The sequence below is a fragment of the Onychomys torridus genome, chromosome X (genome assembly GCF_903995425.1).
Source record: "Onychomys torridus chromosome X, mOncTor1.1, whole genome shotgun sequence".
In the NCBI taxonomy this organism is placed as follows: Eukaryota; Metazoa; Chordata; class Mammalia; order Rodentia; family Cricetidae; genus Onychomys; species Onychomys torridus.
In genome coordinates this window covers 61,013,051-61,030,063 of record NC_050466.1, presented here as the reverse complement: position 1 = coordinate 61,030,063, position 17,013 = coordinate 61,013,051, and the positions used below count along the sequence as shown (strand labels likewise).

The window sequence follows — 17,013 nt, the reverse complement described above, 5'->3', positions numbered from 1 at the left end:
TTAAAAATAGGTAAAATTGTTCCTTCGGATGTGTACGCAATTAAGGCCACACTGGCAACCAAATAATACACAGAAGCTGTTAAATTCATCATACATTTACTTAATATGTATCTATACAGAATCGAGTAGATAAAATCAGATTCACGTTAGTGAAAAATCTCTACAAAATGTCTTTGAAAAGCAAAACAAGACTGCCTCTTAACAATTCATATCCTCATGAAAGACGTGGGCTGTAAAAATAAAGCAGTGTGTTTAGCACAAACTAGAAGATATCTGCATCATTTTTTTCACAGTTATTTCCATCTACAGTCTGAAAGAGGTAGATTTTTCTGCAACACCTGAGAATTGAATTGTGATAACCAGGTGTGTAATAAAGGCAGTTGCATACATAACTAAAAAATACTGGTCTCAAGACCAGGAAATGTACTTCTACAAGTCTGAGGATGAATGGCCTGATACCCAAGACCCAAGTTTTCGCTACATTTTGGGGTCTACTGCCACTATAAATATACATCAAGATCGCATGGTAGTGCACCAAATGCAGTAAGTGAATTCAACATTTGAACCTTTTCTGGGCCAGCCTAGTAGCATTACAGTGTTCTAGAATATGGTAGATACAGGGCGTGCTACAAAGCCACAACACTGGGCTGGTGAGGTGATCACTTTAGGGGAGGGTATCCTTCTCTGAGGTCCCATTTGTATTCACAGGGTAATGGGAGGAAAGATTCTGAATGTATCCCAGACAGAATCCCTATCCTCCAAACATCTAGCTAAAAATGCATGTAAGCCAAAAGCAGCAGGCCAGGACTGTTAATCACATTGCTTTATGAAGCCCTTGAAAATATGCAACAGGTCCAAGATTTACAGTCTTCCACACAGGACAAGCACCACAAAAAAATGTGGCAGGCTACACACATGGCTTAATAAAATGTTAAGAGCTGTGTATCAAGCAGACTTATGAAATGTGATCATTAGTAATAATTTCAAAGTAGATTATATTTCTGATATACCTTCATGGGAAATGATCCAGTATTTTCTAGTAGCTGAAGGTGGGAGAGTATTTATAAGAGGCTATTGGAAGGTATTGTTTTTGTTTCTGACACACTTTGACAGTAATAAGATTACAATCTACTTTAAAAATTTCTTTTCCTCCACTGTCTGACCCTTGATTAACATGAGCAATGGTGAAAGTTTAGAAAGATAGAATACTCTACTCTAGGGACTGTTTTCTATCTTTTGGACAATTTTCAGTTCTTTGAACCCAGTTCAGACCATGAATGTGACAGGAGTTTACAAATAAAACTTGTAGCAAAGAGAAATGGAGTTTATTCAGTCCAGTAAGCAATTTAGTCTGATAGTTTTGCTCAATAGAATGTGGTTTATAAAGCATTTCCATGCAAATTATACCAAGACAATAAAGACCTTCTAGTATTTTGCATGGCTGAGCCACATTCAACACTGAGGAAACAAAAAGAATAAGACATGTTTTGCTTAGTTTTGAAATTCCCCAATTCAAAGTGTAGAAACGTTAATACTGGTTTGTTTTGTCTTGTTTTAAGTGACAGCATCAAAGAAAGGAGAAATGGACCAGAAAGCATAAGTTAGAGGTTTTGACTATGTAAACAATCTGCCAAGTCTTCCCAAGATAGAAAAAATGCTGTTTCCAGTGTTCTTACTTTGGAAATTAAATGTTTCAGTTAGTGCTGATTCGTAATTTAAATTCTCTTTCAGGAAACAAAATAACTGACGTTCTTTGCTGATGGAACTTGTAAACCCAGGGCCTCTTATGATAGGCAAGTGCTTACCACTAAGCTACATCCACAGCCCCTGGTGAGAGTCTTAGAACAAATGAACAACCAATTTTCATATAGCCAAAATGTAGGGGGTGAAAAAAAGCTTTTGCCTAATATAAGCTTCATATGAATTTATTCTTGTTCAAAACTCACAAAGTACTGCAAGGAAGAGCAGTTTTCAAAGAATAATCAGCTTTTTCTTAGAGTATGTACATAAACCACCACCATCCATCCACTACAGTGATTATCGGGTAGTCCAGATTCATTTCACATGTGGTACATTCTATCCCAAACCCAGCACAGTATGACTTATTTTTAGTTGCAGAAACATTAAGCCTGTTCATCCTATTTTGTTCACAAGTAACATTTATATATGTTCTGCCAGAACTTTAAGGTTATGTTGTCATCCCAATTTCTCAAGTAAATCAAGAAAAGCTAATTTGAATGGAAAATGCTAAGCTTGTTTCTGACCTATCCCCCATCCCCCTTTATTTAAATAGGCTATTAAGCAAAGGTAATCATCTTGGTATTTTCCTTTGACTAACATTAATGCATTAATGGGCCAAGATGTTTTAATCTAAATTGTTGTCACATCAAGGAACTATCCTGAGAACATAGTTCCTCAAATGGCCCTGTCTTGAATGATATTTTAATTAGGAAAATTAGGTGCAAGGAGCAGAAAGGACAAAGCAATGAAGACATGCACGCCAACAAAGTGGGGAAAATGAGGCAGATGTGCAACATAGTTGAAGGAAATTTATAGATTAAAACTATTTCAAACTGCTAAGCAGCCTCCTGTACCACATAAGTCCAGTAGTTCTAAGAAAATACAGATATGGTAGAAAAAGTAAGAAAAATTTCACCACAAAACCAATAATTACTACTAACAGAGGAATTTATACACAAAATATATCTCTCAATACAGTGATCACATTTCATCCTAGTCAACTGACTCAATGCCTTTCGCAGAACCTGAAGATGAGGGCTTTTGTGCGCCACTTCTTCTCTCACTCACTGACTTGGCTTTGGCCCTAGACTCCAGGTGCATTCCCAGGGCTCTTCTTGAAGTGTTCGTCTCCTTGAAGGAATCCAGGGCAGCACAGGGCTGCATCGCAGGTGACACCAAGTCCCCATCTGCTGCTTTGATAGAAACCTGCTCTTTCAGGACTTCCACCTTCTCGTTGAGCTCATTTCTCTCTGTCTGAAGAGCCCTGCACAGCTTCTCTAACCGTTCCAGTTTTATTTGAAAGGCCTTGTACTCTTTATCACGGACAGTTTTCTGTTGTATTTTTTTTCAAATGAAAAACAAAACCAGTCGACAGTTCGATAACCTCATTAAATACAAATCAGGTATTGTTTGTAAACAAAATAACTGAGCTGAACCAAATTGGAAACTATCTGTTGGTATTGTCTATTTATTATACATGCTTAGTTTCTTCAGAAACCTAACAAGTTAGCATACCTTGACTGGCTATGCATCTTAAGTATAGGAATGCTGTTTAACATAAGGTTTTAAAATTCCATTCTTAAAAAATAGATAAAATCCCCTGAACTTGATAAAAGTTTCATGTTAACATTAAGTTAGTGAAATTGAAGGTAGTTGTTAAAGACTTGCAAAACTAAGCTTATTTAAAAGTTTTTTGTTTAGTTTTTAATGACAGGATTTCTCTGTCTAGTCCAGGCTGTCCTTGAACTCATAGAGATCCACCTGAATCTCTCTCCCAAGTGCTGGGATTAAAGGCAGGTGCCATCACTGCCTGGCAGAATAAGATTCTTATACATGTGTGCTCCAATATTGTACAATCCTCTCAAATTTGTGAAGATGTTATAGGAGGAATATAGATTCAAGTTTGAAAAAACATATCAGAAGATGCTTGAATTAACTGGCAATAAAATGCTTGATCCTTCATTCAGGACCCTCTTATCACTATCCATCCACCAGGAAAGGCATCAGTCTATTCAGTAACTATCATATTCTATGCATAACTAATGATATATCCTATCTCAGGAAACATCTTACCTCTTCAGCCATCTGCAGGAGTGCTTTATTATTGTTTTCCCATTTGGTGCGCCATATCATTGTCTCTTTTTCCAGTTTTTTAATTTTCTTTGTCATCTGTGGAAAAAAATAAGTTAAATTTTCTTTATATATGTGAATATATAAAGACTGCATGTATGTATGTGCACAACATGTGCCCAGTGCTCTCAGGAGGTGAAAAGAAGGCATCAGATCCCCTGGAACTGGAGTCATGGATGGCTGTGAGCCACCGGGTGGATGCTGGGAATTGAACTTCAGTCCTCTGCAAGAACAAGTAAGCTTAACTGCTGAGCCATCTCTCCAGGCCCTAAATTCCATTTCTTATTCTATCAGCTGTCTTATCACAAAAAAAGCTTTAATGTTGTTCCCTTCTCTGTCACTGCATTTGTCTCACTGAGCTGTCAGCTCTCTTGTCTTCAAAGACTAAAAATTGATATGCTACAATAAGCTCTAATCATTTGAAAACTAAAGTGAAATTTAATACTTCTTGAGAAATTAAAGTTATGTTTTAGTTATCTTCACAACCTATACCTTGAATTTTGCTAAAGATAATAAAGTAGACCCCAAACAATCAAGGAAACACTTTCTGTGTTATGTGTGCATAATGGGGGAGTGGTCTCAGTATGTAGCCTTGACTGGTCTGGAACTTGTTATGACTAGGCTGGCCTCAGATTCAAAAGTCTGCTTGCCTGTGCCTCTGGATTGTTAGGATTAAAGGCATGTAATATCATGCCTGGGCAAAGGAACATTCTTAAACCTCTGCTACAAGAAAAGTTGAGAATGAAATTTATCTATGCCTATCATTTGGTCACATTCTCAATATTCTGAGTTCATACAAGCTATGATTTTCAAGTCAGGACACTGAGCCAGGTGCTGTTAAAGGAACCAACAAAGCAGACCAGATGCTTTCTACTGGTGGCTAACACAACAAACAAGGTGGTAGAAGGAGCTCATGGAAGAACTGAGTTGAGTACTGACCCACAGTGATATATATTTTTCCATCCCACAGGATCTTCCACAAGGATAGCAAATTTGGGGTATCCCTGTCTTGAACTGTGTTCCACTTCAACAGTGAGCATGTGCTGGAATTCAGCTAATACTTACTGTGCCTAACAGTTACCCCTCGAATCGGATTATCAACTCAAAGGACTGGTAGGCAGAACAAATCTGCTGCTCATGGAATTCTCCAGATTACTAGGTCTAAAAATACTTCAAGGTGGTAATCTGAGCATTTTTTAGCTCATGGTAATTGAGCATATGTTTAATGAGCCAAACACTTATCTGAAATTGGTAGTCTTTTTTATTTTCTTTAAAGGGCCAGTAATGTGTTTGCCACCAACCCTGATGGACCTGTTCAGTGTAAGGAGAGAACCTAGTCACAGAAGTAGTTCTCTGCTCTCCACACATGTGCCATTGCACATGTGCATACACACACACAAAGTAAATGGGAGCACAAAGTCAGAACTTGTTCACAATCAAATTTTTTAAGACTTATATTTTATTTGTGTGTATCTATGTGCACATGGCTGTGGGTGCCCATGCACACCAGAAGAGGGCATTGGATTTCCAGGAGCTAGAATTACAGGTATTTATGATCTACTTGACAAGGGCGCTGAAACTGAACTGAGTCCTCTGGAGTAGTGGCAGGCACGATTAACCACTGAGCTATCTTCCAGCTCCATAGTTTTTTTGTTTGTTTTTGTTTTTTTGAGACGGTCTCTCTGTGTAGCTTTGCACCTTTCCTGGAACTCGCTCTGTAGCCCAGGCTAGCCTCAAACTCACAAAGATCCGACTGGCTCTGCCTCCCAAGGGCTGGGATTAAAGGTGTGCGCCACCACCACCCAGCCATAGTTATTTTTAGTTGAGTATATTCATGTGTCTGGGCGTATATGCACATGAGCAAAATGCCTACAGACAGCAGAATAGATCACTTGGAACTACAGATGGTTGTGAGCCACCTAACATGGGTGCCTCGGGAATAGCAACCAATGCAATGGAGACGTTGACTCAGAGCATGCATTCTTGGCTACTATGTAAGATAGAATAATAGTCATGGCTTACACTGTACGTTATACTTTTCAACACCACTTTAAAAACATTCGCTACTATAATTTGATGTGGAGTGTACCACCAGTAAGCCGCAGTTATCTGGACTGGGAGGCTGAGGATTGAGGCAAGAGAACTGCTTTAATCCTAGAGTTCAAGAGTAGCCTCAGCATCATAGTAAAACTCCTAAAACATAAGAATGGGGTGTGATAGAGTAAGCTTGTAGAGTATCAGATATTCAAGGTCACATCAAATTATGCCAGCCTGATCTATAAGAGCTTTTTAATGTGGGCAAGAAAAGGAATTTTTTTTTGAAGGATTGGAAATAAGCCTGATAAGTGATTGAAAAGGCCTATTTCTAATAAAGTTAGCAGGGAAGTGTAGTGCCTTTAATCCCAGCCTTTAGGAGGCAGAGGCAGGTGGATCTCTTCAGTTTGAAGCCATCCTGATTTACAGAGCAAATTCCAGGATACATAAGACAACTCTGTCTTGAAAAAAACAAAAGCAAACAACAACAAAGAATTTGTTATAAATAAGGAAAAATCCTAAAAGTATAGAGATAGGTATTTGGGGGCACACTAAAGAATAAAGTGACTAAATATTTCCCTGTATTTGGAAAAATAGTGTAATATAAATAGTATATAAACTCAATCTAAGCAGTAATAAAGAACTCATATATCCCCTTTATAGTTCAGTCCACAAAAAAAATATACAAATACCTTTTCCATCTCCTGCCTGAAGGTTGTAAAAAGTTCATTGCTTTTTGCCATAGTAGTCTGGAATTCTTCAAACTTATCCATATAAAGAGAAAGCTACAGAACAAAATAGAAAGGTCAGTTATTCTGAGTTCCAGGTAAACAATTCAAACTCTTAAACTTTCTACATGATGCTATTTGTTATAAATCACAGAAGAGGAAACATCCAATCTCTGGATAGCAGACAGATGGCTAAAATTCTAATAACTCACAGAGATCTAGTATGTGAGAAGCTTATTGCTGCTAACATAGATTTAAAATGCAGAAACATTAGCATTAATTATAACCATTAATTAAAACTCCGTGGGTGTGGTAGTTAGAAATTTCACACACCTGCAAATGCTTTGAACTACCCCCCCTCCACAATGTGACTATTAACCATTTTTCTGCAAAGTTCTTAGCTTTTGTATCAAGGATATCCCCTGAGTACAGGCAGAAACATAGTTGGGGATAGTTAGATGAATTAGGAAAGAACAAAAACTAAGAAACACTCTTTACTTCAAAGAATTTGTATTCAAGATGAATTAAAATGATACTTTGAGGCCAGCCAGAGCTACACAGAGAAACCCTGTCTCGGAAAAAAAAATATAGGTATAAACTATACATATAAAATTTATATGTAACATGTATTTATAATATATAAATTACATATTAAAAAATCAGTCATCTCAGTGATGGAAAGATGGCTCAGTGGTTAAGAGCACCGACTGCTCTTCCAGAGGTCCCGAGTTCAATTCCCAGCAACCATATGATGGCTCACAATCATAAGTAATGAGATCTGGCGCCCCCTTCTGTATACATAATAAATAAAAGTCATCTCATCATCTCAACCTTTATTCTCCTTTAGAAAAACCCTCTACAGAAGAGACACTGAGAGTCAGAAGAGCTTACGAAATATGCCTGAGATCACAAAATACACCTAAATAGAGGGGCAGGCTGGAAAGATGATTAAGAGTGGTTGCTGTTCTTGGAGAGGACCTGGGCTTTGGTTCCCAGTGCTTGTAATTCCCTCTTCTGACTCTGCACCAGGCTTGTACATACACATAGGCAAAGCATTCATGCACATAAGACTTTGAATCTTAAAAAACTTTTAAGATTAAAATGTAGAGGGGTCCGGGCGGTGGTGGCGCACGCCTTTCATTCCAGCACTGGGAGGCAGAGGCAGAGGCAGGCAGATCTCTGTGAGTTCAAGGCCAGCCTGGGCTAACAAGTGAGTTCCAGGAAAAAGGCACAAAGCTACACAGAGAAACCCTATCTCGAAAACCCAAAAGTTCAGTCCCCAGTAATGAACCAAATAAAGGAGGAGAGGAGTGAGGAATACAGTTCACTAAACATCCAAAACACCATGTAATTAGTGATGAGAAGAATTATAGATAACATCTCTAACAAAATGTGGGAGGCTGAGATGGGATATGATGGAAGGTAGCCCACCCAGTGGATGTGTCATATGGGAACTTGGAGCAGGTACTGCTGTGGAGGAAGCAGTAGCAGCAAAGTTCATCAGGCTAGATGTGATCACTGGGAGACAGGCAACAAGCTGTACCTCCAGAAAAGTGTAGGAAAATAACAGGAACTGCAATAGAATGCTGAGGATTGAGCAAAAGCCAGTGGAGTAGTTGTTCCTAACAATGCATAACCCTAACCCTGAGGCTGGCAGCCTGAAGTTAGGGACAACAGTGCTGCTCAAGTTGAGGAAAAAACTTTCAGCACTTGGAATTAGGCACTCCAGTAGTTTCAGTGAGGCCTATTCTAACCGAAGATAGATAGGGCATCCAAAGAAAGGCTGTCTGTCTCTCTTGACAGTTCAATGTTGGCCCACAGTATTGAATAGATGGCAACATTTGGACTTCATGGCAAATGAGATGCCACAGTAAAAGCAGCAAGTGAGATCAACTCTTGGAAAGGATAGTAATGTTCACATAATAGAAAAAGAAGTGACAGCAGGGGAAATAGTAAGATGGCACAGGTCAGATAGCTTATCAACATCTGCAGAACATGGCCCACATCCACATGGATTCTCATGTCCATTCATTTGAATACCTGAATGCACAGGACTAACAGTGGATTTGAATATCCTGCCAAATGATGAAAGTTCCAGAGATTTCCAATAGATACCTGTTAAAATTTGTACTCTTAAATTAGGCTAGTTTTGCCAGGTCGTGGTGGCGCACACCTTTAATCCCAGCACTTGGGAGGCAGAGGTAGGTGGATCTCTGTGAATTTGAGGCCAGCCTGGTCTACAGATAGTTCCAGGACAGAGCTGTTAACCACAGAGAAACCCTGTCTCAAAAAAGTTAGGATAGCTTTATAAGAAGTTAATGTTGCTTGGGAGGCAGAGGCAGGTGGATCTCTGTAAGTTTGAGGCCAGCCTGGGCTACAGAGTGAGTTCAGGACAGGCTCCAAAGCTACACAGAGAAACCCTGTCTGGAAAAACCAAAAAAAAAAAAAAAAAAAAAAAAAAAAAGTTAATGTCACCAATATTGTAAAATGTCCTACCCTAGCCCCAAAAATAGTGTCTAGAAGAGGAGGTGCTTATAAAGATTCATGCCAGGCATAATGTCTTAGTCTATTTAGAGTTATTTTATTTATTCATTACATATACAGTGTTTGTCTGCAGGCCAGAAGAGGGCATCAGATCTCATTATAGATGGCTGTGAGCCACCATGTGGGTGCTGGGAATTGAACTCAGGTCCTCTGGAAGAACAGCCAGTGAGTGCTCTTAACCTCTGAGCGATCTCTCCAGCCCTAGAGTTATTTTAAAAAGCCTTGCAATAAACCTGAAAAAAATTTCAATAAACCTAGTTAGCTAAAAGGGGGTATAAGTACAAACACCCATTAAGACAGAAGTCTGTCTTGTACCTTCTCCTCAAGTAAAGATGGTATGGTACACACTACTCTTACTCCAAACATCATATCAGAACACATACAGAATCCAGAATGAAAAGGGAGGGAAAGCTTTGGCTAAAAGCATTTCACAAAACTACCTACAAGTAGAACTATAGTTATAAGCAGTTTTAAAACAGCTTAGGTGCTAAATTGGCACAAAACTACAAATAGGTTAAGGTGTGTGAAATTCTATAACATTATCTGAATCGGGAATCTTATCAGTTTTCCTTAGTGGGGAATAAGAATACAAATGAGAGCCATTAAAGATGGATAACTAATCATCCCACTTGGGCTGAGATTTGGGAGTGGGAGCCTAGTAAGATAGGTCTTTTAGTACTGAAACCAGGGACACTCAAATTTGGATGGTCACCCTAAATGAAAAGAGACTTCCAAGAGATATTCGAGATTGCTTTCTTAACTTTGGTTAGCTCTTTCTGGGAAGAAGCAAAAGCACGTTAGAGGAGATTGAAGGTATGTATGAAATGAGTCCTTTTTCTTATAAATTCTGCTATCCCCAACTATCGACTTACCTGCTGTTTTAGTTGTACTTCTTGCTGTTTCATTTGTTCATATTTGTGCCTGGATTCTGTTGCCTCTTTTAGTAACTAGAAAACAGAAACATTCTTGCAAAAGTACTAATAACAATCGCAAATGTGAATATAATGTCAAATAATCATGCAGTCACACCACATCTTCTGCACTATTTTAGCAAGAATGACTACCCTACAAACGGAATACCCTCTCTCCATAGTTGCTGTTTACATTCACCTTCCATCATTATGCTGTGTAACAATGCTTACAGAAGTAGAAAGACATCTACTGTTTAAATAGGAAAAGGTACTGTGGAGGCCTAAAACAACTTACAATATTGAGGGTTTAAGGGTGGTATTTAGGTTGAAAATAATCACGTCTATATTAGCAAAAAACACAGCTAAGTACCTCAAACATGGCTGAAAAAGCTTCTCTACTCTGAGGAGCAAGATAAGACTGGGTAAAACGGTATGGAGAAAAGCAATGAAATTAGAGAACAGGTTTCTGAGCATTTAAAAAAAGAAAAAGACAAAAAACTAGTAGAGACCTGGCAGCAATACTTCAGTTGATAGAGTGCTTGCCTAATATGCGCAAAGCCCTGGGGTTCAATCCTCAGCACTTTATAAATTGGGTGCGGTGGTGCAAGAGGAACTCAAGGTCATCCTCCAGCCAGGGCTACAATATGAGACCGCAAGTAACAAACTCATAAAATAAGTTACACCAATTAAATAATTTCCCTAGTGTCAAGTTGTTCAAAAACAGACCGGGGCATTTGGTGGTGCATATCTTAATCCTAGCACTCAGGAGACAGAGGCAAGTGGATCTCTGAACAGAAGCAGCCAAAAGCTTTCTGGAGCTAATAATTAACTATCATTCCCCATGGGTGACATTAAATGTTTTAGTTAAAATACTGAAAATACCTTTTTTTTTCTTAAGGAACAGAACTTACAAACTCTCTCTCTCTCTGATGTTTTTCATCAGCTTCTTTTATCAGCTGTGTTGTTTGCTGAAGTTTGGCATCCACAAGTTGTTGTTGCAATTCCTTGTGCTTGAATACTTTATCAATGTGCTATGAGAAAAGAATTCCATCACTTCATGAATAGAGGAACACAATGAGGAGGAAATACAAGATGTTACAGCACTCTGCTTGCCTTGCTTTCCTATTAATAACTAACAACACTAGGTCTTTCTGTCCCTATACCTACATAAGTGACACCACCTGCAAGAACGCTGCCCTGTTGGAGCTAGACGCCACCACTACAAGCTTTGAAATTTTTATTTTTGCTATGGATTGAAAAGGTCAAACATCGAGACAAAGGAGATCAAACTAATAGATCCATACACACACACTACACATAACACTTTTCTGCCCATTCCTTTTTTTTCCTTACCCATTAAATTTTGCTAAATTCCTCAATTGAGGGCATGAGGAGTCAAAGCTAAGCCAAAGTAAATCAACTAGGTAAATTTCTGTCCTACTAAATCTCCATGCCAGTATCTGATACAACCATACCCAGTTTTCTTATATATATAAGGTGCTTGGCGCCTAACCAAACATTTGGAAAAAGCTAGTATTTCCAAAGAAAACTGGTAAGTAGCTAGCTATACACACTGAAGCCATCCAAACATGCCACCTTGGAAGTGCAGAATTGGGATTCTTTCAGTTGCAGTATCAATATGACAGGGAGAATGCTAGTGTGTGATAAGGAAGCCGAGGTAGTAACATGGCAGATTATGAATTTAAAGAAATGATTCTCTAATTTGCTACATCTATGAAGAAACAGCCCATTAAACAATAAAACTAAAAGAATCATCTTAAGAAAATTAGGACCAGGCCTGACCTGGCCTGGAGGTGTATGCCTTTAATCCCAGTAGGAGTATCATTGTGATTTTGAGGTCAGCCTAGTCTACATAGCAAGCTTCAAGACAAGCCAGGATTACAGAGAAAACCAAAAAGAAAGAAAATTAGGGCTTTAATAATTTAATGGCAAAACTTTATTTAATAAGTTCTTCAATAATAAAAACCAGGCCAAGGAAACCCATAGTTTGGAGATGAGACGTAAACTAGTGAAGTAGACAGACTTTATTTGGACTTAGGTCAGACTTTTTAATAACAGGAAAGTAGGAGTGGTTAAGAGCTCTTGCAGAGGACCCCAAGTTTGTTTTCCAGTACCTATGATGGACAGCTCACAAATGCCTGTAATTCCAGCTCTAGTGAGTCCAATACCCTCTTCTGACCTCTTGGGGCATCCCCACACACATAAATTGTTTTTAAAGATTTATTTATTTATTATGTATACAGAAGAGGGTGCCAGATCTCATTGCAGATGGCTGTGAGCCATCATGTGGGTGCTGGGAATTGAACTCAGGACCTCTGGGCCTCTGGAAGAGCAGTTGGTGCTCTTAACCTCTGAGCCATCTCTCCAGCCCCATAAATTTTAAAAAGATAAGCAGATGCTAACTTCACTTTTTAGATGTGAAGATGATAAGACCAAAAACTTTCTGAGTTATACACTAAATATCTATGAATTTAAGACCACTGGTTGCTCTTCCAGAGAATCTGGGTTTGAATCCCAGCACTCACATGGTAGCTTACAACCAACTATAACTCCAGTTTCAGAGGATCTGACACTCTTCTGGCTTTATATGCATAGACACATGTGCTAATAGAACACCCATACACATAAAATAATTTTTAATGAATTCAAGCCCTAGGAGCTAGGGACATGGCTCAGCAGTTAAATGCAAGTACTGCTCTGAGTTTGGTTACCAGCACCCACCTTGTGCAGCTCACAGTCACCTATAATTTCAGTTCCAAGGGATCCAATCCTCTTCTGGCCTCTGTGGCCATTGCACTTATGTACAAACCCACATCCAAAGACAAAACATATATACATAATTAAAAATATACTTTTGGGGTTGGAGATTTAGCTCAGTGGTAGAGCGCTTGCCTAGCAAGTACAAGGCCCTGGGTTCGGTCCTCAGCTCTGGGGGGAAATACACACACACACACACACACACACACACACACACACACACACTTTTGAAAACTCAAAAAATATTCAAGGTGGTAGACAGACACTGAAAAACAAAACAAAACAAAAAAGCAGAACACTTGTAATCTTAGCACTCAGAAAGCAAAGACTGCATCTGCCACAAGTTCCAGGCCAGCCAGGAATATATTGAGTTTCAAGTCAGCCTGGACCACAGAAAAAGACCATTATTTAAAACAACAAAAACCCCACAAAAGGGTCTGGGGTAGAATTAAATGATAAAACATACTTAGCATACATAAAGTTCCTAGGATTGATCCCAGCAATAAAAGATTAATAAAAAATAGGGTTGGCGGCCAGGTGGTGGCAGCACATACCTTTAATCCCAGCACTTGGGAGGCAGAGCCAGGTGGATCTCTGTGAGTTCGAGGCCAGCCTGGTCTACAGAGCGAGATCCAGGACAGGCACCAAAACTACACAGAGAAACCCTGTCTCGAAAAACAAACAAACAAAAAAAATAGAGCTGGGGGTTGCTAGCTTAATAGCAGAATGTCCTCATAGTATGGCCAAGGCCCTGGATTTGACCATAAGTAAAAATGAAACTATTTTTTTAAATGTAAAGCTGAGTTGGGAGGTTCAAACAGGAGGCCATGAATTGGAAGCCACCCAGGGCAACAAGTAAAACCCAATCTCAATGAGGAAAAACAAACAAATCTAAACCTGAAACACAGATGTAATGAAATGGCTATAGATACTGTATAGATTATCACAAATGTCTTGAGATACAGGGTATTCTGGGGCCAAACATTTATTTATTATTAGTCCAGATAAGAAAATAATCTGAAAATTGCCATCTTCTAGTATTACATGAAACTACTTCTTGACAAGACTCCTGAAAATTATCTTACCTATTCATGCAGATGGACTCTCAATTAATCCTTCTGGTTATGCAGTGGTTTGACCCTTTCCCTAGTTAATAAACACACCTTCTGCTACACATGAACAATTCTAAAACACCCTGCAGCAATACTTTTAAAGTAAACAGACAAGTTACCCCTAATAGTGAGAAGTTGTGGAAAGCAATCGAATGCTATTACCTCTTCCCTCAGTGCATACTGCTCAATGAGCTTCTTCAGCTTCTCTCCCAGTTCGATGTTCTCCTGGCGGAGTTTGGCATTATGTATGTCATGTTGTTCCAATTGGGCTTGGATTTCATTTAGAGTAATCTGGAAATGTGCTGTTGCTTCTTTACGTCGTTCTTCTTCCTCTCGTGCTTGCTGCATATTTTCCTCCTTAGTACCCAAAGGAATTTCTGTTAATAGCAGACCCATGGACCAAATGCTCAAAGAAGCTGCTGTTGCCAGGCCTATGATCCTAGCTACTCAGGGCTGAGAAGGAGATTCCAAGTTCGAAGCCTGCCTGGGCTTAAAGAGTGAGGTAAAGAACAATTTGGGCAACTTAGTGAGATGTTTTCCCAAACAAAAACTACAAGGTAGGGGAAATGTTCAGTTGGTAAAGTGCTTGCTGCCCAAGTCTAAGGAGCTGAGTTCAAATCTCTGGCACCCACATAAAAAGTAGGGCATGGCAGCCTGTGCCTGTAATCCCAGCTCTGGGGGAATTCTACATGCATATCCACACTACCCCAAACACACAAAATGGACACACACACCAAAAAAAAAGTAAAAAGGTTGAAGATGCAGTTGCCTAGCATGTGGAGAGGGGGGAAAGCTGTGACTGCCCTGAAACATTGTTTTTAAGGTACAGTTTGTCCCCCTTACTTAGGATCAGAAGGCTTACTTAAAAGCATACTTCTTAATCAGGGTGGTGGTGGCATATCTTTAATCCCAGTACTTGGTAAGCAGAGGCAGGTAGATCTTGAGTTCCAGGCCAGCCTGGTCTACAGAGTAAGTTCTAGGATAGCCAGAGCTGCTACACAGAGAAACCTTATCATGAAATAACAAAAACGAACAATAACAACAAGCATACTTTTCTCTTTTCCCATATAGAGTGTTGAGATATACAAAGAGTCCTAGTTATATCAATTGACTGTGTACTCTTTTTTTTTTTTTTTGGCGGGATGGGGGGGTTGAGACAAGGTTTCTCTGTGTAGTTTTGCACCTTTCCTAGAACTTGCTTTAGAGACCAGGCTGGCCTCGAACTCAGAGATCCCCCTGCCTCTGCCTCCCGAGTGCTAGGATTAAAGGCATGTGCTACCACCGCCTGGCCAGGAACAGGCTTCTTGATAACCACACAAGGACTCAGCTTAGATCAGTCTAAGCAAACAACCCCTCCTTCAGTTTACTTTCTAGGTCATAACTCTCACTCCTGAGAGGTCAAAAGACCAATAGCATCCTTACTTTAAAAAGCTTACCTTCAAGTCATTTTATTAGTCTATTCAAAATCACTAGTTATAGGGGAAAAATACCTCCTAACTTTATTTGGGGATGGTGGAAGTAAGTTAAGTAGGATTGAGACAAGGGCCTTGAGCACACTAGGCAAGTGCTCTACCAGTAGGTTATATCCCAGTCCATTTTTTTTTTTTTTTACTTTTCATTTTGAAACAAGATCTCATTAAGTTGTCCAGACTGGCCCTGAACTTGCTCTATAGCCTAAGCAGGTCATGAACTTGCAACACTACTGCCTCAGTCTTCTAAGTAGCTATGGTTATAGACATGCACTATTAGTCTAGGTACCATCTACTTTAAGGTCTTATAAAGGGGGGACAGAGAGCTCAGTGGTTAAGAAAACTTGTTCATGCAGAGTACCTTGGTTTGATTCCCAGCACCCATGTGGTGGCTCACAGCCATCCATAACTTCTAGTTCAGGGTAATCCCCATTTCTGATGCCTGCATCTGACCTCTACAGCCACGAGTTAAGTACTGGTTCACAGGTATACATGCAGACAAAAATCTCACACATATAAATAAATCTATTTAAGTAAATTAATAAATACAAAGGATCAAAAGTAAAGAAGGGCCTGAAGAGATGGCTGAGAGGTTAAGAGCACTTACTGCTCTTCCAAAGGACCCAAGTCAGCATCTGTATCAGGTGGCTCACAATCACCTGTAACTCTAGGAGATTCAGGTTCTTACTGTGAATGTGTGTGTACACATCCTCCCCTGCCCCGATAAAATCTTAAAAGGAAGCAAACATTAACTCCTACCTGGTGAAAAATCCATATCCTGAATGTTGTTGTACCTAGGTCCCTGGGAGATGGGGCATTTGCTCAGAGTTCCAGCTGAAAACCCTACTCTACAAGGACAGGCCAGCTACAATGTTGAGGCAGATTCTTCTCATGGCTCTTCTTGTTTCCCTCTTCCTCCATACATACCAACTCATCTTTGCGTACCTGATCTAAATGCTTCTGCCAAAAGTACTCAGCAACCAAGAGCTGGGAGTGGGCCAGGAATCTTGGGCGATTCAATTCTGACATCCACCCGAGTATTCAGCAGCGCTCCTTTCTCATAACACTAGTTTCTCATTTCATGACAACTACTTTAATGCTCTGCAGAAAACAGGCAACTCTGAGCTTCCTAAGCCATGACTTGGGGAGGGGGGTGTGTTGCAGAATGGAGAGATAGATCAGAGGAGCATGTTCAGTTCCCAGCACCCAGCAGATGGTGGCTCATAACTGTCAGTAACACTTCACTTTCAGGAGATCCAACACCCTCTTTGGGCGTCTTCCAGCACTTGGCATGCATATGATACACAGACACACATGCAGGCAAAACACCAGCACTTAGGAGGCAGAGGCAGGCGGATCTCTGTGAGTTCGAGGCCAGCCTGGGCTACCAAGTGAGTTCCAGGAAAGGCGCAAAGCTACACAGAGAAACCCTGTCTCGAAAAACCAAAAAAAAAAAAAAAAAAAGAAAAAAAAAAGAAAGAAAGCGAGTTGCAATGTTTACTTATTCCCCGTGACATTATATCAGTATCGCATTATATTGCCTCATATGAAGCATTAGTCTTAAGCA

At 39.7% G+C, this 17,013-nt stretch overlaps 1 protein-coding gene across 2 annotated transcripts in view; it reads right to left on the bottom strand.

Annotated features, from left to right (window-relative positions):
• Positions 1-79: 79 nt before the first annotated feature.
• The window catches only part of Txlng (taxilin gamma), a 55,282-nt gene continuing 38,348 nt past the window's right edge, over positions 80-17,013 (bottom strand). For both annotated transcript variants that reach the window (XM_036174230.1, XM_036174231.1), the window contains exons 5-10: positions 14,140-14,334; positions 10,999-11,118; positions 10,049-10,123; positions 6,597-6,689; positions 3,814-3,909; positions 80-3,072 (exon numbers count right to left, since the gene is read on the bottom strand). In XM_036174230.1, the coding sequence (XP_036030123.1) occupies positions 2,734-3,072; positions 3,814-3,909; positions 6,597-6,689; positions 10,049-10,123; positions 10,999-11,118; positions 14,140-14,334 (918 nt within the window). In that variant the 3' untranslated portion in view covers positions 80-2,733. The remainder of the gene's footprint in view (positions 3,073-3,813; positions 3,910-6,596; positions 6,690-10,048; positions 10,124-10,998; positions 11,119-14,139; positions 14,335-17,013) is intronic.